The 26,623-nt window shown below is 48.3% G+C and overlaps 1 protein-coding gene and 1 pseudogene across 1 annotated transcript in view; one reads left to right on the top strand and one right to left on the bottom strand.

Moving 5' to 3' along the window:
* Positions 1-855: 855 nt before the first annotated feature.
* Positions 856-26,623, bottom strand: part of LOC149345452 (BOS complex subunit NOMO3-like) — a 136,236-nt gene continuing 110,468 nt past the window's right edge. The window contains exons 9-10 of the mRNA XM_089546653.1: positions 7,064-7,174; positions 856-5,494 (exon numbers count right to left, since the gene is read on the bottom strand). Of these exons, the coding sequence (XP_089402779.1) occupies positions 5,093-5,494; positions 7,064-7,174 (513 nt within the window). The 3' untranslated portion in view covers positions 856-5,092. The remainder of the gene's footprint in view (positions 5,495-7,063; positions 7,175-26,623) is intronic.
* LOC149345453 (uncharacterized) lies at positions 12,011-12,570 on the top strand (annotated as a pseudogene).

Here is a 26,623-nt window from a genome sequence, read left to right on the forward strand (position 1 = left end):
ACGAGGTTGACAGCTATCGAAGGAGCACTCGCATTACTTAAAGCTTACCAGGAGAAGGTAGATAATTGCGAAGTAGCAATTACTGCTGTACAGGAAGAAATGTTGCACATGACCCGAAAGCTGGATGATCTGGAAAATCGGAGCCATAGAAATAACCTTGTTATCTTTGGTGTAAAGGAAGACGATGAAAATGGCACATCTTTGGCGGGACATGTCACGAAGGAAATTTTTAAGGACAAGCTTGGGGTAGAGGTAAATTCACTCGAACGCATTCATCGCATTGGAAAAAAGGCCTCAGACAGAGAACGACCTGTAATACTCTGCTTGTATTATTTCTCTGAAAAAGCTGCCATCCTTCATAACTGTTCCAAATTGGAACCTGATACCATATCTACTTCTGAAGACTTTTCGCCAGCAGTTCAAGAAGTGAGGAAAAAATTGTGGCAGTCATTGAAGGTTGAGTGAGGAACAGGTCAAAAGGTGAGCCTCCGGTTTGATGAACTTAAAATTGCTGTACACATATGTGGAATGAAGGCTCTTCTTACGCGCGCACCCGACGCTGGCGGTGGGAACAGCACTGACCGGAAATCACCAGTTCCCTGGCCTTATTATGCCTTAACGCATGCAACACTGTAAAGAAATTGGAAGAAATTCTGCTCCTATATTCTCCTGACATCGTCGTCATTACAGAAACCTGGCTTCTTCCCCATATTCATGACTCTGAAGTAGTTCCAACGTCTTATAGCCTTTTTTAACAAAACTTCAGTTTGGGCTAGATGGTGCATAGCTTATTTGAAATGAATTTAAGCGCACAAGAACATGCACACAAGATGAGGAAACACACAGGACAGGCGCTAACTTCATCAGATTTATTCGCAGGTAAGAGAAATATATACATAAAAGGAGACATGCGCAGTAAAGAAACACACCATCAGTTCAAGATACCTGTACTCTCCCTGCAAAATATTAACAGACGTATCACTCACACAGTCATGCCCCCTCTTCCGGGCGTGAAAGGCCGTCGTATCACCACCTCTGCCAAGTATCTCCTTCAGCCGTGGCTCGCACGCTCTGCAGTTCGCACAATGGTCTGCCAAATGTGTCCCTCCACCCCTTAACGCCCGCAAATGTTCCCCATAACAATACGATGCACATGCTATTGCTTTCAACGCCCATTTCCAATCTGTATTCATACGTTCTCCTTGTCCAGGTGACTGAGTGATGGCTGACGTAGTTATAACTGAGCCCGGTATACTGAACCTGCTCTTGACACGAAAAAAAAACTTCTGGTCCCGATGATATCTCCAACGCGTTTCTAAACCGATATGCTGCGCAACTAGCTCCATTCTTACACAAAATTTTTACCACCTCGCTTCAAACAGCTGCATTAACTTCCGACTGGCTCATTGCAAAAGTAATTCCGGTTCACAAAGGTGGCAATAGACTGCACATAGACACCTACCAGCCAATCTCTCTTAGCAGTTGCTGCTGCAATTAAAGGAACGCATCATTAACAGATCATCAGTTACTTAGAAAGCAATAACTTCATCTCCCTTAGACAGCATGGCTTCAGAAAGGGTCTTTCCATGGTGACACAGCTCTTGGAAATTTCCCATGACTTAGCGGAGATAATCAATTGTGGACTTGAAGGAGACGCAATATTCGTAGATTTTTCCAAAGCATTTGATTGTGTGCCTCATCCTCAATTGGTTCAAAACTTAAACTTATTGGCATTGAGTCTCGCACAGTTGCATGGATATCATCTAATCCTTCACTGCACTCCCAATATGCAACGGTAAGCAATGCTAACTCGGAGAGTCTTGACGTGTCTTCTGGTGTGCCACAGGGGTCTGTGTTGGGTTCATTCCTTTTTCTGGTGTGTAGTAGTACATCAATGACATCCCATCATGTGTTGAACCTAATGTAACAGTAAGAGACTGTGTTGTCTACACAACTCCCTGGACGACCGAATTAGACTCATTAAACAACATTGCAAATTAGTGTAAAAAATGGGGAATGTCAGCAAAAGAACATCCATCAGCTTTACCCACAAAAAGATACTGGACACATTCACTAATAATATAAAGGGCACAGCTATAACAAGATCACGTACTGCAAAATACTTGGGTGCGACATTCTTGAGCACGCTCAACTGGGAGACCCACATTGCAAAGATGTGTGCAAAGGCTTCAAGGCAGCTCAATTTTTTGCATCGGAAACTGGCTACAGCATCATCTGCTGTCAAGCTAAAAGCATATAAAACTCTCGTTCAGCCGATACCAGACAGAATACAATGCATTGCACTCCGCTTCATACTTGCCGTACGACAGCGTCACAGCTCTATGCAAGCATCCCGACTCTCGTATCAGGAAGTTTCTTCTTCTTCACTATCGCATAGACATAGATAAAACAAAGTACATCAAGCAGCCCTTCCAGCATTCAGAATGAACTGCAAGGCGTGTTGCAATTCAAGAGTGGAACAGTCTGCCAGAGGATGTGTTGTGCATGTTGATTGCACAGAACTGTTTGGAAACAAAATTGGCCAACTTTTCTGTGGACAGATCTGCCCATGAATGCACAGTGCTCTGTGGCTAAGAACTTCGTACGCGTCAAGCCTAGTGCCACTAGGATCAAAAGCAAGGCTTCAGCGCTGTGCAAAGATCTAGATTTGTGTAAGCTTGCAAGCTCGGTTATCAACTGCAAAAAGAAAGCGCTGTCAGTTTTCTTCACGGCAAAAACACACAAGGACTCTGTGCCGTTTAGGACTATTGTAAGCGAGAAGGGTTCTTGGCAGATGTTAATTAGCCAGTTTCTGCAAAAACATCTTGGTGCTTTACAGATTGTTGACCCTTTTTCGACAAAAAACTCCGGTGAATTAGTAGGTTTCTTGGATTCCACTGCTAATCTTGGCTACGCCTTTTCCATTGATGTGGAAGATTTATTTTACTCAGTGCCTCATAATGAATTGTTCGCGGCTGTCAAAGAATGCATTGAGTGTTCTGGTGAAATAGGGTTCCAAAACTCAGCTGGGGTTTCTGTAGATAGCTTCATGTCCCTGTTGGAATTTTATTTGCAAGTCACCTTTATCTCTTTTAAAGACAGTTTTTACATTCAAAGACAAGGCATTTGTATTGGATCCTGTGTCGCCCCGATCCTCTGCGAAATATTTTTAGCTGCTATTGACCGTTCCTTGAATGTAGAGCTTACTAACCACGGTGTTCTTAAGTGTTTTAGATATGTTGACGATTTTTTAATTGTTTTTTCAAAACAAAAAACGCTGACCTACACTGATTCAGTTAGCAGTGTTTTAACTCTTTTTGGACAACATGGCAAAGGCTTGGTTTTCACGCACGAACTCCCAACCAACGGTTCATTGCAGTTTTTAGACATAAAAATGCAGGTTGGCTCGCATCATGTCTGTTGGAAATATGCTCCTCGAGCACAGAAAGCACTACTTCCATTTGATTCTGCACATTCAAAGATTGTGAAAAGAGCAATTGCAAACTCGTGCCTAGAATCAGCCTTAACCAAATCATGCGAGCATGAAATGCATTCCAGCTTCCATAATCAGATCACCAGGCTGCTTTCAGCCGGATTCCCCTGCTCGCTCATCACAGCGGTAGCCGAGAACCTTCTCCAGAAGACAAAGAAAGGCAAGCATAGATGTGACCTTGAGCGCTTGCGGAGTGCGAAGCCGACTGTGCTTCCTTACATGCACAAAGTCGCCCACAATTTAAAAAAAGTGGCAAACAGGCATGGTGTTCCGGTGGTTTTTTCCGCTCCAAAAAAGCTTGCTGGGTTGTGCCCCAGGATCGCCGAGGAAGGAGCCCCACGGAGCGCATGTACAATAAAACATGCAGAACAATATGTCAAATGTGCCACGGGCGTGGTGTATCAAATCCCGCTCAAGTGTGGACGCGTGTATGTCGGCCAAACTGGACGCTGCATAAATGAGCGCGCAGGGGAGCATGCTCTTTCTGTAAGAAAAAGAGACGGGGCGAACTTGCCTGCCCATTGCATTTCATGCTCTGGTTGTGAGCCGATGCTCAATTACATCAAGATTCTGGGCAAGAGCAAAAGCAAAATAGCCCGCGAACTTTTAGAAGCTTTCCACATCAGGGAAAAAGGCGGAGATTGTATTAGCGATACCTCGGTCACCTTATATGATAGGGAAAGGAATTTTATCCGTAGCTTTCGCTGACCTATGCAGGCCTGACTTGATATCCCCTTCCCCCCTGTCCTTTCTTTCCCTCTCGCTATTCTGTTTTGCACGTGTGTATGCTGCATATATATTCTGTTGCGAAAGCAATAAATCTAGTTGATAGTTTGCGCTCTTTCTGTCTTCTGCCTCTTCCTGTGTACGTTTGTTCGTGTGCGCAACGCCATCCCAAGAATGCTCTGTGGCAGAGCTGCTTTTAGTGGCTTTACTTTAGCTGTTAACCAGGATGTCCACACTGTTTGCAATGGCTCGTCCTTGCCTGCATTATCAACTTTGCTGCATTTTGTGCTTTTTTGCTTGGTTTTTCTTTCTTGCTCCACAATTGTCAAATTGTGCTATGCTTTTCACTGTTTCTTGGACCATTGTGTTTTTTTTGTTTGTCTGGTGACTCACTCCTGTATTATGAGCCTGTAGAGGCTTACAGTATTTCTAAATAAATAATTTTCACTACAACTGCACATTTGATGGGCTGTTGAAGTTTACACGCAAACTGATTTAATCCAGGGTTTGATCGAATCCCGTCTGGTCAGGTAGTGGCATAGTAGAATGTAAACTTGGGTCACTGACCACGTCACGTCGAAAAGGGGGTTAGTTGACGTTTCGGAACTGCTATGGGTTCCTTGTTCACGCTGAATCTTCATTCCTTGTGCACACGGAACCCGTAGCGGTTGTGAAACGTCAACTAACCCCCTTTTTGATGAGGTCAGTGACCCAAGTTGACATTCTACTATGTAAACTAATGGGATCTGGCATTGGACATTTTTGTCACGGCTACATTTGCTGTTTTGTACGATCCATCCTCTGTGTGATACCTGAGGACCCATTTTGTTACTAGAGTGCCTCGGACATGGCCCCTGAGGCCCTTTATTGCTCTCAGGTGCGGCGGGCCTTGGCCCTCCTGCGGGCTGCCTCTGCCCCTCCCCCTGCCCCTGCCCTGAGGAGGGTGCGCAGGGTGGTGGCGGCCTCGGTGGCCAGCCCCAGCAGGCGGGACGCGTGGTACCCCCCCAGCAGCAGGGCCGTGGCCAGGGGCAGGGCCCACAGGGAGGGCCGGGCCTCCTGGTCGGCCGGCGCCTGCAGCAGGGGGGGCCCCGCGTGGCGCACAGTCACGTGCCGGTGCGTGGCATTGGCCCGGAAGCAGCAGCTGCCCCCCCCGTCCAGCTGCAGGCAGTAGGCACGGCCGTCGCGCGTCATCGCAGGCAGCACAAAGAAGCCCCCAGGACCGGGGGAGACCGTGTGCAGCACCTGCTCGGGGGCCTCCTCGGACACCAGGCGAACCTGGGGGAAGGAAGGAGGGACCACAGTGGGCACGACAGAGCAGCCACTGAGCAGCAAAGAAACCTTCTTTCTTTCTCACCACTGAGAGGCAGATGACATTTCTCACACAGCACAGCTCCATCTGCCAAGCTGCGTTAGGGAGAAACAAGAGTACGTACGTACTTATCCTGCCTCTGTGGTTCAAATTTATACACTTCTGCGGCGGTTTAATTTCGATGGAGGCGAAATTCCGGAGGCCCATGTGCTGTGTAATGTCAGTGCACGTTAAAGAAGCCCAGGTGGTCGAAACTTCCGGAGCCCTCCACTGCAGCGTCTCTCATAGCCTGTGTCACTGTGGGACATTCAGCCCCATGAACCAAACCAACAGGAATGTACGCAAAGCATCAGAGGTGCGTGCAATTTAAAAAAAGAAAGGTGGTCATAAAGCAGCAATCTCTTCCCGTTATTCGATGTGAGGAGGGGGCTTTCCTGGACTTGCCAGTGTCATAAAAATGCCATTGCCTTTGAATACCTTCCTCCACTCATCCCAATTTTTGCTCTTAGTAGTCCCGCCAGGAATCGCACAGCTCTGTTCCTGGCCCATTCCGGCTGATGATGAAAGTGTCTCTTTCAGAGAAAGGCCATCAATGCAGGCCACTGGGCCCACCACCAGGGTGAATGAACGAGACTCCTCTCGCCATGGGGGAGCATACGGTGCCAGGAAAAATTTCTGCGAGTCAGGACTGTTTATTTCTCCCTGATAGCGAGCTACTGTTTTGCACATTTTGATGACATGTGGTCACAGGAAAAGTGGTCGCATTATTGCCACGGTGGTTTCCCTCAGTGCCAGAGGGATGCAACAGAGCTCCAATCTTGATTCGAAAGATGGAATTGTTTAAATCGGTAATGCATGCTGCTGTGTGTGCATGAGGCATTTCAGAGGCAAGATTCTGTCTGCCACTAAACTCCTCGGAGGGCTACTGAAGCGGTTTTAGAATTTGATGAGGTTAAGGTTGCCGAATATGTAAAACGTGCACGTAAAGCCTGCGAAATCATTTTGCTCTAGCATTTAAAATAGTGGCGTAATCGCCGAATAAAGTCACCGTCGGCGTTCAGGCTTCTCTGAAGTGCACAGCGACGGGCAGAGGCCCTGATAATGACGTCGCGTATGACGGCCCTATGTTTCCAGCGAGGAAACGGTTTTTCCATGGAAGAAAACCGATGCCATCGAAGGTGAAGCTCACGATGCATTGTTTGGTGCCACCTGATGACACACAGCAGCATGCAGGCGTAAGCAGCGGACATCTGAAATTTCGGCAACAATGACGTCACTGCCGAGTTTCCCCACACTCCTCCAACATAGTGCGAAGGAGCCTAAACATCGTCGCGGTTTTTATTCAATGATTATGACATCATTTTAAACGCTAGTGCAAAAATACTTTTCATGCTTCATCTAGAAGCTTGATAGATTCGAATTCTTGAATAACCTCGAATTCTCAAAAAACCATTTCAGCTTCCCTTTAATAAGCAGGAACTGGCTAGAACACACCCTACCTAACTACCAGCACTGACTGCCTTCCCCACACCCACCTTGAGGCCAGGCAGGTGCTGGGCCTCCGTGATCACCTGGCCCGTGACGTCCAACTGGTTGAAGTGGCGGAACACAATGACACGCACATCGGTCAGGTCAGAGTCGGTCACCTGCAACCACCAGGGAGCACTGTTTTCACACCAGCACCACTCTGCCGCAATGTGTTGGCAGGTACTCACATAATGCTGTGGCGACTCCTGTATCAACACGGGTTTACCTGGCTAATCCGTATTCCTCTCAACCTGCTGCTGATGCATGACAGCGAATACCTACCATTTCAAACCTGACGCTTATCATTGACGCAGCATGTCGTCAAAAGTATAAAGCGGACTCGCACATACTGAAGTGGATCGCAATATACTTGGGTACACTGATAACTCGACATAAAAAAATGGCAATAGAAATGCTAACCTGTTACCTGTAAGCACATTCAGTGATGTGCCACAGTGGACCGCCGGGTCAGTCTTTGCATTGAAGCTGCACTGGACGGTGCTTTGGACAGCCTATCATAAGATCCAGTACACTATAAACAGGACAGTATTTCCTGTTGTCCTTAAGGGCATGGTGCGACAGTGTTGATGGGTACCCCTACTGGCGCCCTGGCAGGTGGCTGTTTCAGACACAGCCACCAGGTTGCTCTTCCCAATCATTAATTTAGCTGCCGCATGCCATGGTGGGCAGTTTACTCACAATCTGGTAGGAGCGGAGCACCATTCAATATATCAATGCCGCTTGATATACTACGAGCCAAGCCCACTTATAACAATATTCAAGTGCCATGGAAATACCATTGTTACAGTCAGATCCCGTTACAACGAACACCACATTAACGAACATTTCAGATTAACCAACTTTTAAGAAATCCCACGCCGACTGCTTATAGTTTCAAATGTAAAAATATTTCACTACTATGAACTTCAGAATAACGAACATTTCAGAATAACGATCGTTATTTAATTTCCATGTCATCTTAACAACACCTCAGTACTATGAACTCATATCCCAAAATGCGAGGATTCTTAGATTTCAGTGTATCTGTCACGGCAGCCGGAGCTCCAAGCTAGCAGACGACGCAGCGCGAAGAGCAGGCGCCTTGCAACTTGCTTCCCGCAAAAACCTGAGATGGCGCGGGAGGAGAAACATGCGGGCGGAGACTTTTTTTTTTCCTTCTCCGTTGCGGTACACATCACGTTTTTCTTGCTTGTTTTTTCAGTTGTTCGCGTGCTGTCACCCGTGTCAGGCCTGTCCATCTTGCTTTTCTTCTGGTTTTTATTGTGTTCGAAGTGCGTGCCGGCGATCGCGTTGCCATGAGCTCAACAACTCCAACCACACGGAAGAAGCGAAAGCAGTTTTCTTTGAGTGAGAAAGTAGGCATTCTTCGCGAGATAGAAGACGGGAAGAAGCAATCCGTCGTGGCTAAAGAACGTGGAGTGGCGCGGTCGACGATCGCCACGATTCTAAGATAAAGAGAAAATCTTTAGGCACCAGCAAGAATCTCAGCTTACCCCACCAAGGAAGCGACTGCGGCTTGGCGATTTCCAGAATATTGACGCAGCAGTGCTGACTTGGTTTAAAGACGTGAGAGCACAGAATGTGCCCGTGTCAGGCCCAATGCTGCAGGAGAAGGCGCGGCAGTTCGCTGCAATTCTTGAGGTTACCGGCTTCGAAGCGTCTTCGGGCTGGCTCCACCGTTTTCGCCAACGAAACGGCGTAACCTGGCAGTCTGTGTCTGGCGAGGAGAAGGCAGCAGATGAAGCAGCAGCAGCCACGTGGAGGGAGGAAAGCTTCCACGAAATGGTCAAGTCTTATGCAGCAGCTAATGTTTTTAATGCAGACGAGACTGCCTGCTTTTATCAGCTGCTCCCGGACAAGACAATGCATTTTAAAGGAGAACAGTGCAGAGGCGGCAAAAAGTCGAAGCTTCGCGTCACCATGCCGTATTGCTGCAATGCAGATGGCACTGAAAAGTTGAAGCCTCTGGTGATCGGGAGGTTTTCAAAGCCGCGCTGCATGAAAAATGCAGTGTCGCTGCCGTGCCATTATAGGGCGAATCAGCGTGTCTGGATGACCCGCGAGCTCTTTTCCGAGTGGCTGCTGACGGTAAACGAGAAGATGAGGAAGGAGGGGAGGCACATTTTGATGATTGTCGACAATTGCTCGGCGCACATTGTCAACATACGGCTCACGAATGTGCGTCTCGAGTATCTGCCGCCGAACTGCACGTCAGTACTTCAGCCACTGGACCAACGAATAATAAGGAGCATGAAGTCGCACTTCCGGAAGCGCCTTGTTCAGCGGCTGCTCATCAACCTGCGCCTGCAGCGCTCGACAGCCATCAACGTCCTATACGCTGCGGAAATGCTGACAGGTGCATGGTGGAGCGTCACGTCCACCACCATCCAAAACTGCTGGAAGAAGGCCGGCCTGACGTTCACAGATGGCCAACCACAAACCGATGAACCGGCAGCGGAGGACAGTTCGAGCGAGCTTTGGAGCGAGGTGGCCGAGCAGCTAGCCGTTGATCCTTCAGTCACATTTGACGACTATGTCCAGTGTGACGAGGCGACGTGGACCTCAGCGGAGCTTACCACTGGTGACATACTGCAGAGCGTCCAGGGCACGGCGACTCAAGATGAGGAATGCAGCGACGACATGGACGATGACGTTACGGCAGCACCCGAAGACCGCGACGAGTCCGTGTCGGCCACAGATGCGTTGGACTGCTTGCGAAAACTCCGCATATTTATAGCCAAAAGCGGCACAGCGACCGAAGGCGTGCATAAGAATGCGGACGGTCTGGAATCGTTCGTTCTGCAGAGTCTCTGCTGCACCCGTCAGAAGACGATCACGGACTATTTCAAATAAATGTGCCTTGTCCGACGATCACGTGTGCATTGTGTGAGAAACGAGTTCAAGGAGGTACCGTTTCAAAGGTAGGACGTTAGCGTTACTGTAATGCTATTGTTATGGCTAATTTTTGGGCTTTCACTATAACGACCTTTCAGAATAACGAACGTTTTTCCGCGGTCCCCTGAAGTTCGTTGTAACGGGGTTTGACTGTATAACCAATAATTGTTATAACACGGTTGTGTATGAAAAAAAGTAAAGATGACAAACTTGAGAGCATTTATTGACAGTAAATACTCGGAGGGCTTTGATTCTTCTAATGCCTGTAAAAGCTCATTAATTCGAACCTCAGGGGACCGGAAAAATGTTCACCGGTGGCCAAAGCACCGCCATCACTGCACCGGCGGGAGCTTCACACGCCACAGGAATCAAGCCAGCCTTCCAGAAGTGATTCTTGCGGGAAATTCAAGAAGCATGCAGAACCAAGGGCGCGGCGACGGCTGAGAAGAAAAAAAACCACGCTGGCTGCACGTGCACGCACTGACTGGGAGTACGCATGGCACACGTAGCCAATGCAGCGACGCAGCAGCTCCCCTGACGCAATGGCTCCTGCCCCTGGGACACGTGAAATTTGTGAAGCAGGGACCGTGGGGGAGTTAGTGAAGAACAGGGGAAAATGGGGCAATGTACACACTGCTGGTGCCAGCCTTAGCTCACAGTGTAAAAACAAAGAAAAACGTGTCTGCACATTTTTTTCTGCGAGCGGCACACCTCTCAGAAACGTTAATACAGTGAAAGCTCGTTAATTCACAACTCGTTAATTCGAAATTTTGGATAATTCGAAATAGTTGTCGTGGTCCGGTCATCAGTGCATACAAGTCTGTGCGCTTAACAGCTCGTTAATTCATTCGAAAATTGGCGCCGCCACCGATAATTCGAACTGTGCGCCGCCAAGCGTCGCTGTTGGAAACCATCGTTGGAAGCTTTCACGGCAGAACGATAGATGGCACAACCATCGGGACGCCGCTACTGTGCTGGAACAAGTACCAGCCAGTCTTTTGTGCAGCAGCTCCTTCGAGAAACGGTGTAGTTGCAACTCTTCAGCCCTCGTTTTGCACGCTGCTTGCAGTGAGTTTGTGTCCGCGAGATGTGTTTGCGTGGGAAGTACTGCGCCAAGACGGTGAAGGAGAAAGTTGCGATTTTACGTGAAGTGGACGAATGGAAGGCCAGCAAAGTGGAAATCGCGAAGAAGCACGTGATTCCGCCAAGCACGTTGTCGACGTACGTCCGGAATCGAAAGGCTATCGAGGATGCCTACGAAGCCGAAGATTTTGCCACCAGCAGGAAAAGGCTCCAATTAGCCAAGTGTCCAGAAATTGAGACTGCTGTGGGCGAAAGAAATGAGAAGCGCGGATGTACCACTGAGCGGCCCAATTATTATGGCGAAGGCGGCCGATTTCGCCCTGCGCATGAATGTGCACGATTTTGTCGCCTCCGAAGGGTGGTTTCACCGCTTTAGGGACAGGCATAATCTTGTCTTCCGGGTGTTGTCCGGAGAAGCAAGAGAAGTGGACGCGGAAACGTGTGCGAAGCGGTGCCCTGCAGCAGTGAGCTTAGAGAGCTACTCGGCACAAGATATATTTAATGCTGATGAGACGGCTTTATTTTATAAGCTTCAGCCTGACAGAACTATAACATTTAAAGGGGACAGTTGAGCTGGCGGCAAGCGCAGCAAAGAGCGTATTACTGTTTTGGTCGCCGCCACTATGACCGGGACGGAGAAGGTCCCACTTTTTATAATCGGGAAGGCACATAAGCCTCGATGTTTGAAGAACATCCGAACACTGCCGACTGAATACGCCGCCAACAGCAAGGCGTGGATGATGGGCGATTTGTTCAAGAAATGGCTGCACAGGTTCGACCGGAGGATGGAGCTAGCCAAACGACAAGTTCTCCTCATCGTGGACAACTGCTCGGCACATAAAGTCGATGCCGAGCTGAAAGCCACCAGACTAGTCCTTCTGCCCGCCAGCACGACTGCGGCCTTACAGCCGATGGACCAGGCCGTCATTGGAAACATTGAATGTTTCTACAGGCGCCACATGCTCGAGTGCACAGAGAGCGACAAGAGCAGCACCATCACACTGCTCACAGCAATGTGCGTGCATGGGGGGAGCAGGTCCACAATTGCAAACTGCTTCCACCACTGTGGCTTTGCTGCCAAAGATATGCAAGACAGTGGCGATGACGGAAGTCCTCTGCCTGCGGCTGTGCGTGCTGTACTTGAGGAAGTCAGTTTTGCCGATTACGTCGAGGTAGACAGCGGTGCAGCGGTGTCTAAAGTGATGATGACATTGTCGCTGAAGTTGTTGGGGAGCAGTCTGTCCCAGAAGAGGCAGAAGACGTTATGGGAGCGCTGAATGTCGCGCGCCTCTCCTTCAGCTTTCAAGAGGGGGAAGAAGACTCCCTGCGTAGCATTCGCGCGCTGGAAGACCAAGCGACTGCTGTGGCTCTCAGAGAAAAGAAGCAGAAGAAGATGACAGATTTTTTTGGTAAATAAATGTTTTCCATGCCCTCCGGGCTTCAATCGCGTCCAGTTTTGCTCACTTTCATTAGTTCGAATTCTGGTTAATTCGAACTGGCCTGGTGGCCCCGTGGAATTCGAATTAACGAGCTTTTACTGCAATGGACTGCTCCGCCAAGGCTCCCTACCATGCTCCCTACTTTCTTCTCTGAATGGGCGTTTTGCTCAGGGGAACGCACCCCTCATTTCTGTCATTGCAACACGCAAGCATCCTCGGCGCGCCCCATGGCAGCGTTTCTGAGTGTGTGGTCACGGGTTCTTTTACTTTCGTAGCCTCGCTGTGCTGGCTCAGTCTGTTGGTTGGCCCCACACGCGCGCGCTTTTGTGTTGTAAGCATGGTTTTGCTGGTGTGGTTGTAGCATTTCCATGTTTTTTTTTTCTATTATGGTTGACATTCAGTTACCAGATTTAATTGTATAACCAATATTGTGCCTTGACAGCATTCCTATAAGCAGTTTATTCTGCCATAGAACACATAGTAAAGCTGATGGTGTTGAGATTGACCATTGTTTTTTTTTATTTATTTATTTTATTTATAGATACTGCGATCTTGTACAGATCATAGCAGGGTGGGACAAAACAAATACAAGCATATCAACACACACAAATTCATAACATTTACAGGCACTTTTCAAACAGAAGTAAAGAATTTTGATTAACAGTCTCGCTATTAAGTTTGTTCCAATCAGTAATTGTCCTCGGAAAAAAAGAATATTTAAAGCAGCTATTTCGCGCGTTCAAAGGGGTTACTGTTAGTGCATGCCTTTGTCTGGTGTTATAACCTGAGGAGTAAGAAAAATAATTAGAGGTATCAACTCTATAATGTCCTTTTATAAGCTGAAAAAAAAACTTTAATCGACAAACACGATTGCGCTCAGCGACGGGGGGTAACCCACTTCGCCTCACGAGCTCACTTACAGATGCACGGCCATATGAGTTAAAAACAAATCTAGCTACTTTATGCTGTATTCGCTCTAATTTCTGAATGTTTGTTAACGTGAAAGGGTCCCAAATGATTACGGCATATTCTAGTAATGGATGGATGAGGGAATTGTACGCCAATAGACGAACACTAGGTGGGGATGACTTTAGGGAGCGCCTCCGCATTGAGTTGGTTTTTGAGGAAAGGAAATGACGCAGTAATTGTAAGGGAGGAGGAGTGAAAGAAGAAAGAGCAGTGGAGGGCTTTAAATAATTTCGACCACCTGGGGTTCTTTAACGTGCACTGACCTCGCACAGTACACGGGCGCCTCCTGCGCTTCGCCTCCATCGAAACGCGGCCGCTGCGGTCGGTTTCGAACCCGGGTACTCCGGCTCGGTAGACGAGCGCCTTACCACTGAGCCACCGCGGCGGGTGCATTGAGTTTGCTACTACAGCGTCAATGTGTTTTGACCACGAAAGGCTGTAATCCATAGGCCCAAATATTTATACTCTGTCACTTATCGAATGCTTTGCGGAAATCCATGAATATTGCGTCTGTTTGTTTTCCCTGGTTAATCGACTGAGCAAAGTCATGCACAGTTTCAACTAACTGTGTACTTGTGGAAAACCCACGCCTGAAACCATGCTGAAAATCGGTAAGTACTTTGTGCTGTTCCAAGAAACCTAATATATGTTTATGAATTATATGTTCTAAAATTTTACATGATGTGGAAGTTAGAGATATGGGTCGGTAATTCTCGATGTGTGCTTTTTTTCCGGTTTTGTGCAGAGGTTTAATCGCGGCTGTCCTCCAGTCATCCGGTAAAGATCCGTCATGTAAAGATCTTGAATATTACTGTCAAGTACTTTGCGCACCACTCCCCATAGCGCTTCAAAAAAGTGTTTGGTATGTTATCGGGACCTGCTGATTTTTTGACATCAAGGTTCAAAAGCAAGTTACAAACACCAGTCTCTGAAATCACAACATCAGATATGGCAGGGAGTGCTGCAGAAAAGTTGGGCAGGCATCCATTACCCTCTGTGAATACTGACTGAAAAAATTTGTTGAACGCAGAACAAACAACAGCCTCATCACGCACACATTTGCCGTCTACTATGAATTCGTTCGTGGAAGAAGATTTGGGCGTGATTTGGCGCCAGAATCTCTCGGGAGACGTTTTAATGAACGAGGGCGTTCCGTAATATTTTTCTTTGTCGCAAATTATTTTCTGCTTAAGTTCCTGTGAAATTGCTTCCACAATTGGTTTTAATGATGAATTCCTGCTTGATTTCTTTTTTAACCTTTTAAGCCTTCGCTGCAAGAGTAACGTCTCCCGAGAAATCCAAGGATTTAATATCCTTGGATTTCTCCAATATATTGTCATATCCAATATATTGGATATAACATAACATATGAATAGCTCTATGCGTTGTTTTCCATTTTGGTGCCTGAATGTATTTATACGCGCAGCGTGCCAAATAAATGTCAGTTGCTAGTTCAGCGCTGTGTCGTCCCTTTCCTCCGCTCTCTTCTTTGGCCTTGGGCTTTGCGCTGTTTCAGTCACATCACATGTACAACCAACTCGGCTCGTGCTTTCAGTTCAGGAGGCTGGGGAATTCCCACCGGCAGCCGCTGGAGGGGCCGCGTAAGCGGAGGACTGACATTTCAGCGTGCAGAATGAGACAAGGGCAGAGGGATTCAAATTTTCACTGCAAACTACTCAGCTTCCACAAACCACATCAAAAAAACTTCTGCTGCACGATATTTGTGATGCTGCGTCCTTTAGCATCCTAGGCATATTGCATCTTTCTTGACACCCCCTTTCACAGCCCCTTTAACGTTACACCATTCATTTTTCTTTCCATAGCTCGCTGTGTTGTCCTTAACTTAAGCTGGACCCTCTTTGTTAGCCTCCACGTTTTTGCCCCATAGGTGAGTACTGGTAAGACACAGCTGTTGTATACTTTTTTTTTCTCTTGAGGGATATTGAGAACCTGCCATATGTGATCCACCCCATTCTTATTATTCTAGTTATTTCCCTCTCATTATCGGGATCAGCTGTCACTACCTGCCCTAAGTAGACATATTCTCTTACTACTTCCAGCACCTCGCCACCAATTGCTAACTGCTGTTCCCATGCTAGGCTGTTGAACATTACTTTGGTTTTCTGCGTGCTAATTTTTAGCCCCACCGTTCTGCTCTGCCTGTCTAACTCATTGATCATGCTTTGCAGTTCATGTCCTGAGTGGCTTAGCGAGGCAATGTTACTTAAGTATTCTCCATTAACTCTTGTCCCCAACTGTTCCCATTTCAGGCCCCGGAATACCTCCTGTAAACAGATGGTGAATAGCATTGGAAAAAATCATGTCTCCCTACCTGACACCTTTCCTTATTGGAATTTTATTGCTGACTTTATGGAGGACTATGGTAGCTGTGCATTCGTCATAAATATCGTCCAATATTTTCACATAACACTCTTCTACACCCTGATTCTGCAATGCCTGCATGACAGCTGAGGTTTCCCCTGAGTCAAATGCTTTCTCGTAATCAATGAAGGCTATATATAGGGGTTGTTTATATTCTGCGCATTTCTATATCACCTGATTGATAGTGTGAATATGCTCTATTGTCGAGTACCCTTTACAAAAGCCTGCCTGATCATTTGGTTGATTGAACTGTAAGGTTGTCCTGATACTATTTCCGATTACCTTAATAAATGAGTACCTTGAAGGCAATGGACAATAAGCTGATCGGCTGCAATTCTTCAAGTCCTTGACATCCCCTTTTTTATGAATTGAGATAATGTTAGCTCGAGGTCACAAGGCATTGCCTGTACAGGGTGGCTAGCTTTTCTTGCACAATCTCTCCTCTCTGTCCTTCAACAAATCTGCTGTTGTCTGATCCTCATCAGCTGCTTTCCCCCTCCTTTGCATAGCTCCCATGGCTTTCTGTACTTCCTCCTTCGTTACTGGAGGGATGTCCCATTGCTGCGCTCGACTGCCTCTCTCAGTAACGTTCTGATTACATTCGTTACTGTATAGATTTGCGTAAAACTCTTCGGCTACTTTAACTATCTTATCCATATTGCTAATGATATTGCCCTCTTTGTCTCCTAGAGCATACATCTGGTTTTTACCTAAGCCTAGTCTTGTCTTCACTGTTTCTAGGTTACCTCCGTCCCTTAGAGCATGCTCGATTTTTTTCCATGTTCAACTTCCTTAAGTCGGCTACCTTGCGCTTATTTCTGAACTTTGATAGCTCTGCTAGTTCTATTCTGTCTGTGGAGTTAGATGTTCTCATGCTTTGGAGCTTCTTAATCAAATCTTTAGTCTCCTGAGATAGCTTGCCAGTATCCTGTCGAACCCTCCTACTGCCTACGTCTATGGCACACTCTGTAACGATAGCTATGAGATGATCATTCATTGTTTCAACATTACGGTCGTCTTTTTCAGTTAAAGCGGAAAATCTGTTCTGCAGCAAAATCCTGCATTCCTCTACTTTCCCCTTTAATGCTAACTTGTTAATAGCCTTCTGTTTCACTAGTTTCCTCTGTTCCCTCTTCAAATATAAGCTAATACGAGACCTTACTATTCCGTGGTTGTTACAAGTCATCTTTTCGAGGACCTCTACATCCCCTACGAGAGTAGGGTGAGTGTATAGTATGAAGTCTATTTCATTTTCTAGTGTCACCATTGGGGCTCTTCCACGTCCACTTCCTGTTCTTTTATTTCCAGAAAGAGGTATTCATGATCCATAAATTATTTCTCTCTGCGAACTCTACTGAAAACTCTCCCCTGCTATTCCTAGAACCTATGCCACAGTCGCCTACCGACTGGTCTTTCAGCCTGCTTTTTGCCTACCTTCGCATTGAAGTCGCCCATCAGCACAATGTACTGTGACTTTACTTTGGTCATTGCTGACTCCACGTCCTCACAGAAGCTTTCTACTATCTGGTCTTCATAGTTAGATGCCTGCACCACCTTCAGCTTGTACCGCTTATTAGGGCTAATTACGATAGCTGCCACCCTCTCGTTAATACTGTAAAACTCCTCTATGTTGCCAGCTATACCCTGATCCCACACCTGGTTCTCGTCTGTCTGCTAATCCACGATAGCACAGTGTGTGCCCGCCCTTTAGTACGCCTCATCTGTCCTCCTAACCTCACTAAGGCCTGTGACATCCCATGTAATAGCTGCTAGTTCCTCCAACAGCACTGCTAGGCTAGCCTCACTGGATCAGGTTCTATCACCATCACCATCAGCCTGGCTAGGCCCACTGCAGGGCAAAGGCCTCTCCGATGTCTCCCCAGTTAACCCTGTCCTTTGCCAGTTGTGGCCTCCCTATCCATGCAAACTTCTCAATCTCATCTGCCCACTTAACTTTCTGCCGCTCCCTGCTATGTTTGCCTTCCCTTGGAATCCACTCCGTTACTCTAAAGGACCAGCGGTTATCTTGTCTTGGGGCAAGTTATCATAAAGTGAGCTAACATCGGTGAGGCGGTAACAAGGGTTGGAACTGGGCTTGATCAACAAGCCCAGAGAGGGCGAAATAGGCACTGAAGGCCTTTTGTCGCGCAGATCGAACCCACGGTGCTGCAGATCCAGAGCTGTCGAGGTCGACACCTGGCACACATATTGATGAGGCTGTAGTGAGGAGTTGGCTTTTCAAGGACAGCTGTATAGATCTTAGAAAAAGGTGGCGTCTACCCCATCAGTTTGCGATCGACATCAAGTCTGTCTTTTCAACTGACGACACCAGGCCAATCTTGGTCTTGGACCCTGAGTGGTCTTGTCCAGAGCTGTCTGAAGTCCTACTTCTTGGCGGCTGAAGTACTTATGCACTGACCAGACCGCTGCATCGTCCGCATACATCAAGTAAAAGATATCCGGAATGGTGACCAGCTGCCATGCCCAAGGGAGAAGAGGCCAGCATTGAGGTACATCCTCTTTACAGTGAAGTGGCCAACACGTTCTTTACCGATGTGTATGGTGATGGAGCGGTCTTCCAAGAACGAGCTCAAAAAGTTGTGCACTCCGGGTGGGAGATGAAGCCAACATAGAATGGCCTATATTGTCGAGTGGCGGTGAACGTCCATGGCTAGAAGTGTGCGGATTCTGTGAGATCTGCCTCCTAGTCTTGAAAGGTGGTCTAACCCGTCCTCAATGCCCAAGTGAGGGTGAAAGCCAGTCTGAGCCGGGTGATATCGATACCATTCCAGCTACCACGAGCCGTGCAGCTAGCATCCGTGCTAGTAGCTTACATAGTGTGGACGTAATTCAAGAACTTGGGCGAGTTGGTGACTGTGCAAAACGGGACAAGGGACCGAGAAAGACGTGGACGTAAGGGCTATGGGGCGAAGGTTTCTTAACTTGCTAGGATGCTTTAGGGATTGGCACCACCTCAGTAGGCCTCAAGTAACTAATTTATTGCCGGGCCTTGGATATTTTTGAAAACCTCATATTTCAGTCCATCTGGCCCAAGGGCAGTTTCGTTTGGTCAATGGCTGCAAGAGCCACTTGTGCCTGCCATCAAGGATGCAAGAGTGTATACGGGTGGGGTTAGCCAGAAATACCGTTCTGACTACCCTCTGTCCCAAAGCAGGACATGAGGAACTTGCGGGGTCTTGTCGATTTCCACGAGATGAAAGGTGCGCCAGATCAGTGTGACAATGAGCCAGGAGACCAGTCTTGCTGTAGGCCAGAGTCTTGGAGCTGTGTGACGAAGATGGGCCTCGGATGATCGCCAGTTACACCTGATGGTGGTCGAATAATGTCCAACTCAACTGAGTGGCACTCTGAAGCACTGTACATGCAGTCGTCTTGAAAAAGTCTGTGAATCTAGATCTAAACCGATGGGCAGTGAAGAGGAAGAACCCCACTGGTGCCTGGGGAATTGAGAAGGTCTGCTCCATTAACTGTGTCCATTTCCTTGCATGCTAGAGTCCGATGCAGGGCATTAAAATCACTGCCAGTCAAAATAAGATGTCCCGGGTATGTGCAACGAAGGTCCACCCTAGCTGTAGCGACGCATGTAGCACGCCAGTGGGGGAAGGCACACAACTTGTTGCCACTTGTTAGGCACAAGTGTAACTTCAGTCTGGGGGTGGCTGCATACACGGTGGCCTTTCCAGGTAGGCAGTACTGCAATGGCTGTCTGGGATAATTGGGCCGACAGAGAGGGGGGCACTTGTCTCTCAGGAAGTTTACACTCGATGATGGCTTCCTTGTCCAGGAAGCCTTGGTAGCTCCATTCAGTGTTGAATTCACAGTTGGGTGAGCAGCTGCTGCAGTGGTTGTGCAACAAGGTGGTGCAGCCCTGCGGAAGTGGCTTTGTACACGGGTCACAGGAGATGGGTGAGCAGAGTGGCCACTGGATGATTGGGGAGAGATGGTGCAGAACCATTCATCCAATTCGGCTCATTTTCGGGGTGGTTTAGCAGGACGCCCCGCTTCAATGCTTAAAGGTGCACTGAAGAGGAATTTGAACTTGTCTTTCTGCCGCGGGAACTCGATCTACACGTTCCGAGCTTTCTTAGGAACCTCGATTTATTGCCCTGTGTGGCCAATTTCCCTAATTAAATCGAATTTATTTATTTATTTATTTATTTCATAATACTGCAGGCCACTGCTTGGCCCAAGCAGGAGTGAACTTACATTGTTACATAAAAAAAGAATAAAATTATTCAACATTAGCAGCACACGGATACCAAAAGAATAAAACTAAAAGAATAAACTTATACAATGTTAGCAGCGCACGGAAACCAAAAGAATAAAACCAAAAGAATAAACTTATACAATATTAGCAGCACACGGATACAAAACATACATATAATCAGCATTAGCAGGTAAGTAGACGATTTAACGCATTAGAAAAATTTTGCAAGGAAAAAACAGATTCCGGTAACGAATTCCAATCTTGCACTGTTGTAGGGAAAAAACTGTATTTAAAACTGTTAGTTTTGGCGAAAAGGGGAGTAAGTGAATGCTCATGAACGTTCCAAGTCCTTCTCACTAGAGGACGCTTAATGCACTCCGGAAGGTTGTTTATTTTTACCTGTTAAACTATTAAACAAGAATACCAATCTATTAATCTTTCGGCGGATTTCTAGTGTAGGAATGTTATTAGACATCATTAACTGCGAGGGAGAGTCTTCCCTTTTGTATTTTCCGTATATAAACCTAACCACTTTCCTGTTGACTTTTTCAAGGACCATTATATCCTTTTTTGTGCATGGGTCCCACACGACTGAAGCATGTTGCCACGTATCATTGTAGTGTTTGTTCGTTCACGCTCTAGGCTGCAGGAAAGGGCTGTTATCATTTTTGTTCGTGACGCGAGAAGCGACCAGTCTAATCTCGATTGATCGCAGCCATGAAAGGCTGCATCTAGGTTTTTCCAGATTACTGTAGATGATCTTGTCCTGCTATCTGGAAGTTTCCTTGCCGGCTTTAAATTGAGCGATGCCGCGAGCGGAGGACATTCGTAGTTCGACGATTGACGAGCACGCTTGTTGCTTACGCCGCCGCCGAGTGATTCAGTTATTTTGCGGGCGCAAGTCAGCCCAAATAAAGAGCTTCGTTTGCAAGTATCTCTGGTGTCTTCCTGACCGCTGGACTGCCATCACTACAACGTGACAATATTCAAGTAAAGACCGCACACAAGTTTCGTAAGCAAATTTTTTCATGTGTGGTCGGGCAGTTTTTAGCTTTCTTCGCAAAACCCATAGCTTTCGCAATGTGGCTGTAGAAATATTAGTAATGTGTGACGACCATTTTAACTTACTGTCGAGTGTTACACCTAAATATTTATATTTCTCAACTTCCAAAATCCTATTACCGCGAATAAGGTAAGGCAGCAAACTAGGAGACTGTTTTCTAGTGATATGTAAGACAACAGTTTTCTCACTATTAAGTTCCATAGCCCATTTAAGACACCATTCTTCAATGGCAAAAACTGCTTTTTGTACAGAGCTGTGGTCATGTTCGGATGAAATTTGTTTATACACAACACAGTCGTCTGCGAATAACTTAACAGAAACATCTTCACGTACAACCGCAACTAAATCATTGACATATATTAAAAACAACAATGGCCCGAGCACACTTCCCTGGGGAACTCCTGAATGAACACTAACAACAATTGAAGCGGTCTTATTAATTTCCACATATTGTTTTCTGTCTGTAAGGTAGGCTTGAATCCACTGAATGATAAAAAAAGGCACACCCATACATTCCATCTTATAGAGAAGTTTGCCATGTGGCACCTTATCAAAGGCCTTGCTGAAATAAAAAAAAAAAAAGATTAACACGGCTTTCTTTTTGAATTCTCCCGCGTACGGTGGGCGGTGTCGACCAACTCGTGGAGCGCCATTCACCCAGTCCCGTGGAGGCTTGCTGCTCTGCCATCGGCGGAGTAATACGCAGTAGACCATAGTAGCAAATAGTCCGCGCGTATTTTTATTTCTGCGGGCTTATTTTGCGGCTATATTATCTGCGAATGAAACTATTTATTCATGGAAACCTAAAAAACAAAATAAAGCAAAAGCAAAGCCTCCACGGAGCTGGCTGAAAGGCACTTCACGCGTTGGTCGACTCTGCCCACTGTTCGCGGAGAATTAAAAAAATAAAGGTGGGAGCCGGACGTTAATTCGATTTAATTAGGGAAATCGGCCACAGAAGGCCATCAGTCGCAGTTTCTAAGAATGCTTGGAACGTGCAGATCGACTTCCCGTGGCAAAAAGACAAGTTCAGAATCCTCGTCAGTGCACCTTTAGGGCCTTTATCAGGTGGTGTCATCCTTGCAGTTCGATGTAGGCCATTGGACGACTTCGGTGTCAGGCGAGCGCCCTCAGAGGAGCCCTTTCTCTGTGCTTCAGCCCCTTCTCTGCGCTTCAGCCCCTGGACATAGCTGGGAACCTGCCCAGTGGTGTCTGCAGGCCTCACATTCGGGCCTCCCCAATGCGACACCAGAAGCTCTCGTGTCCCAGCCAGAAGCAGCGACAGCAGCCAACCACTGAAGAGGCGGTGAATGAGATGCTAGTCCTGCTGTGCGACATCCCACGATCATGTGCTTGTGTGTTGAACAACCAAATGAAGAAACCTGGGTCTGGTTCCACACGGCACAACACCCAAGGCCTGAACCACAAAAACTTGCATGTTGCAGAGGCAGGTAGGGTCTCAGCTGACATCAGGTGACACATATTCATGCTGTTGGTGGGGCGGTGAATTGCTAAGCCTTGAAATCTATTCGTTCCAAGGCCAAGGGTCAGCTGAAGAAGACTGTGTGATAAAGGTGACACATCGAAGCATTCACATGGCTTAACCATCACCTTGCCCGCCGTGGTGGCTCAGTGGTTACGGTGCTCGGCTGCTGGCCCGAAAGACGCGGGTTCGATCCCGGCCGCGGCGGCTGAATTTCGATGAGGGCGGAATTCTAGAGGCCCGTGTGCTGTGCGATGTCAGTGCACGTTAAAGAACCCCAGGTGGTGGAAATTATCCGGAGCCCTGCACTACGGCGTCCCTCATAGCCTGAGTCGCTTTGGGACTTTAAACCCCAATAAACCAAACCAAACCTAACCACCACCTTGCATAGAAGCAATAACTGGCCCCTCTTCTGAGTGGTTCCTTGGAAGGATACTTCACACTGCCCAGTCATTTTTGATCAGAGATGTACTGTCAAACCTACTTAAAACAATACCGATTCTAACAATTAGTCGGATATAACAGTGGTCAGTCGTGGCACCATCAGCTTTACCATGTGTTATGTGGTAAAATAGCAATGCTCTCATAGCACATTATCAGTTATAAAAAATAAATCTGGAGTGTCAACCATTAAAGAAACAATAACATGGAAATGCTAAACCACACTTACAACATAGAAGTGTCGCGCGAAAGAACCCTTGACACAGACGCAGGCCGGAGACACGACGGATAAGTTTCCCATGCAGAGAAGGTAGGGAGGGAGCAGTCCATTACCGAGAACCGCGTTTTTCTCTATTCTTGCATTCTGCACTACGGCTGGCTCCTTGCTGAGCCTCTTGTCTGCAAGCTCACTTCCTGTAAGAACGGCTTGGTGACATGGAGGCACTCCCGCCGGTGCAGGGATAATGGCTTTGTACAAGGGACGGAAATGCTTTCGGAGGACCACCCATAACCAAGTGGTGTGTGTGCACTGTTTCTGGATGTCAGCAAGGCTTCTGACAGTGTGTGCCACAGTGTGGCATTGTGCAAACTGTCCAGGTTCGGCTTCCGTGGAGGGTCTCTTTCGCTTTTGGAAAATTCTTCACTCCAGAGAACGCAATATGTCTTGATTGGGTGGGCAAAGAGAGCTTCTTTGTTGGCGTTCCTCAACATTCCATAATTATTACCCTGTTATTTAACGTCTTTTAAAACTTTGTGTCTGTAGGCCATCAGTAGGCTGACGATACTGTCCTCGTATCCCAGTCGCCGAACTACTAGCAGCCGAGTGCCATAACCACTGAGCCACTGCGGTGGGAATAAAGTATGATTATTATTATTATTGCGGTGTGTCGAGTTGAAGAATTCTTGCATGCAGTCATGACAAATGAAGACCTCACCGACGAGGCGATCATGGCAGCTGTCACTGGCGTGGACGACGACAACAACAAACAGGAACCCCTGCAAGTTGAGGTATAAAAGTAAAAGCTCACAATCCGACGTATGTTAATTTGGGAATTCGGGTCCATGTTGCCCCTCGCTCCCCGGATCCACCCTTCTCTCTCTCGTGGCCTATCGCGGAGGGGAGGCTATGTGTCATCACGTGGGCCACCCACACGGGAGACAGAAGAGAGTTGAGAGCGAGACGCCGGACACGACGCCACGGCGGCCCAGGTGACCCCAACGGTTCTCCTGTGCCTGCTTGCGAGGGAGGCCGTCCGAATTTGGAACATTCCAATAGAAGGGGCTATTCCTTGGTGGTGTTGCTCTTTGCAGCCACAGCTGTGGTCGAGCTAGCAGAGTGCTTGTGGCCCTGAGTACAGGGTCCAAACCGCACTAGAAACCCCACATTTTGGCGCCCAACATGGGGCCCCCTGGAGTTCCAGGTGGGGTGCTAGTTCACGAAGAACATGACCAGCCTGTGCTACAGCTGCTGGACCTAATGATGTTGGCCGATGCATGCGGCGAAGCTCAGGAGATCTCGAGCGTCGTTTCCCTGGCCACATCTAAACTGACCGTGGATGCAGTTGTGCAAGGTCTGTTGGGTGCAATACATGAAGCCGCAGGCGCGGCTGGCGTCCGAAATATTGCGCCGGGAGTCCCTGGTGAATACTCCGAGTTGGAGCAGCCAGATGGGTGTGGCTACAGGAGTTCCGTTCTGCTGAATGTGTCCCCAAGCGCTCCTGCAGATGCGGATCGCACAACTGGTTACGCGACGGGAACTCCCGGCCAGCAAGGAAAGTCCAAGCCAGGTGGCAATGGCTTCCAAATGTTCCGCTACATCACAGGCACGTCCGCAGATGCAGTTCACCAACCGAGTTTCCACCCAGGAGATCCTGGACTGCTCGTTGAGCCATTGCCAGTTGGCACCGGTTACTCACTCCTTTCAACTCCTGCGCACGCATTCAGGCCAGGTGGTCTAACTGCGTCAATGCCCGCAGATGCGGCAAGCGCTCGCCGCCAATTGGCAGAGGGTGCTCCGGGAGGTCCCGAGCACCACTACAAGCCACCGCCACTTGGTGAAGGCTACCCTTTCTCCGCCTTAGACAAAAGCCGGCCAGTTAGCCCCACTCTATCAGCACCTGCAGACGTGGCACACGCACCCAGTGCTGAAGGGCACGCAGTGTGATACACGGCGGAGCGAGAGAGCACCGTAAACATCCTCGCAAACGCAACAGATGTTGCAATTGGCGCGCTCGCCCAGCCCTCGGATTGCTACAGCGACAAGCAAAGCGCAAATGACTTTCTGCTGGCCCTGGGACAAGCTAGCGAGTGACCTGAGCGAGATTCTGAGACGAGTTCTCCCCGTTGCACTTGTTGATCAAGTTGCCCGGTGGTGGTTGGCCACACAGTGGGCAACATGGCTGATTTTCGACACTTGTTCAGGGAGGAGTTCCCTCCATACGATTACAAGCTGCACATGCAACGAGAGCTCGAGCTGCGGACACAGGCCCTGGATGAATCGCTTGTCGAGTTCGTACGAGCGATGCAAGAGCTGCATGAATATGCAGACCCAGGAGCTCCGAGTCCAGAGCGAGTGGAATGTGTCATCCGACAGAGCCATCTGACATTTTCCCTCTATTTGAAGGGCTGCAGATGCAGCGATTTGAACGAACTTGCCACTGAAGCGCGCCGAGTCCAGGCTCAAACTTCAGCGGCCCGTAAATAACGGCCCCCACCGCCGGCTCAGGAGTGCCTAGAGCCCAGGTGTGCCTGGAGCGGCGTTGCAGAGGTAAGATCATTCCCATGGCAGGTCAGTTCATGAGCGAGCGGATGCCGTTCAAAATATCGGATCATGCTCTGGATCCCTACAGGTACGGGCTGTGGAGTGCTGATACACCACCCCCCCGGAGATCTACGGGGTGCCGCCACAAAAGCCCGCATCTGCTCAGATGGCCGAGATGCCTCTGAGACCCCCCCAAGCGTCGCATCGAGAAGCATGGAGATCTGTGCGCTGCTTTAATCGTGGCCAGAGTGCTCACATAGCCAGAAACTGCCCCTCGGGATCGGGAAACAAGGCAGGCCGCCAGTAACAGCACCGGCGGAGGCTACCAATGCTCGGAAGCCCATCCCCATCAAGTCCGCATCCAAAGTTGGTGAACCAACTAACATGCCTGCTCTGTTTATGGACCTTGCAGTTGCGGGGAGAACCTTGAAGGCGCTGCTGGACACGGGGGCAAGCATCTCGCTAATAGGAGACGAGGTCGTTTCCCAGCTCCGGTGGAGGTCTGTTCGGTTGCGACAGCGAAGGACGCCACTCCAGCTAGCTAGCAGAGAGGTGCAGTCCTGTGGTGACATTTGCCTCGCAGTGCGCTGGGATCAGCGTGTATGCAGAATGCGCTTCATTCACCTGCCTGGTCTCAAAGTGCCAGTTATTTTAGGCCGAGAGTTCTTGGTGAAGACTGGACTGGTTGAAGACATCGCCCGTGGCGGTTATCGGGAGAGCCAGTGCGCCCCACTCAGGCCCTTTGTCGACCTGCAACGAGATCGTCTTCAGAGCGCACGGCCGACCCTCCCACGAGTGCCGCC

Source organism: Amblyomma mixtum, chromosome 5 (assembly GCF_055824585.1).
Source record: "Amblyomma mixtum isolate Tamu chromosome 5, ASM5582458v1, whole genome shotgun sequence".
NCBI classification, from domain to species: Eukaryota; Metazoa; Arthropoda; class Arachnida; order Ixodida; family Ixodidae; genus Amblyomma; species Amblyomma mixtum.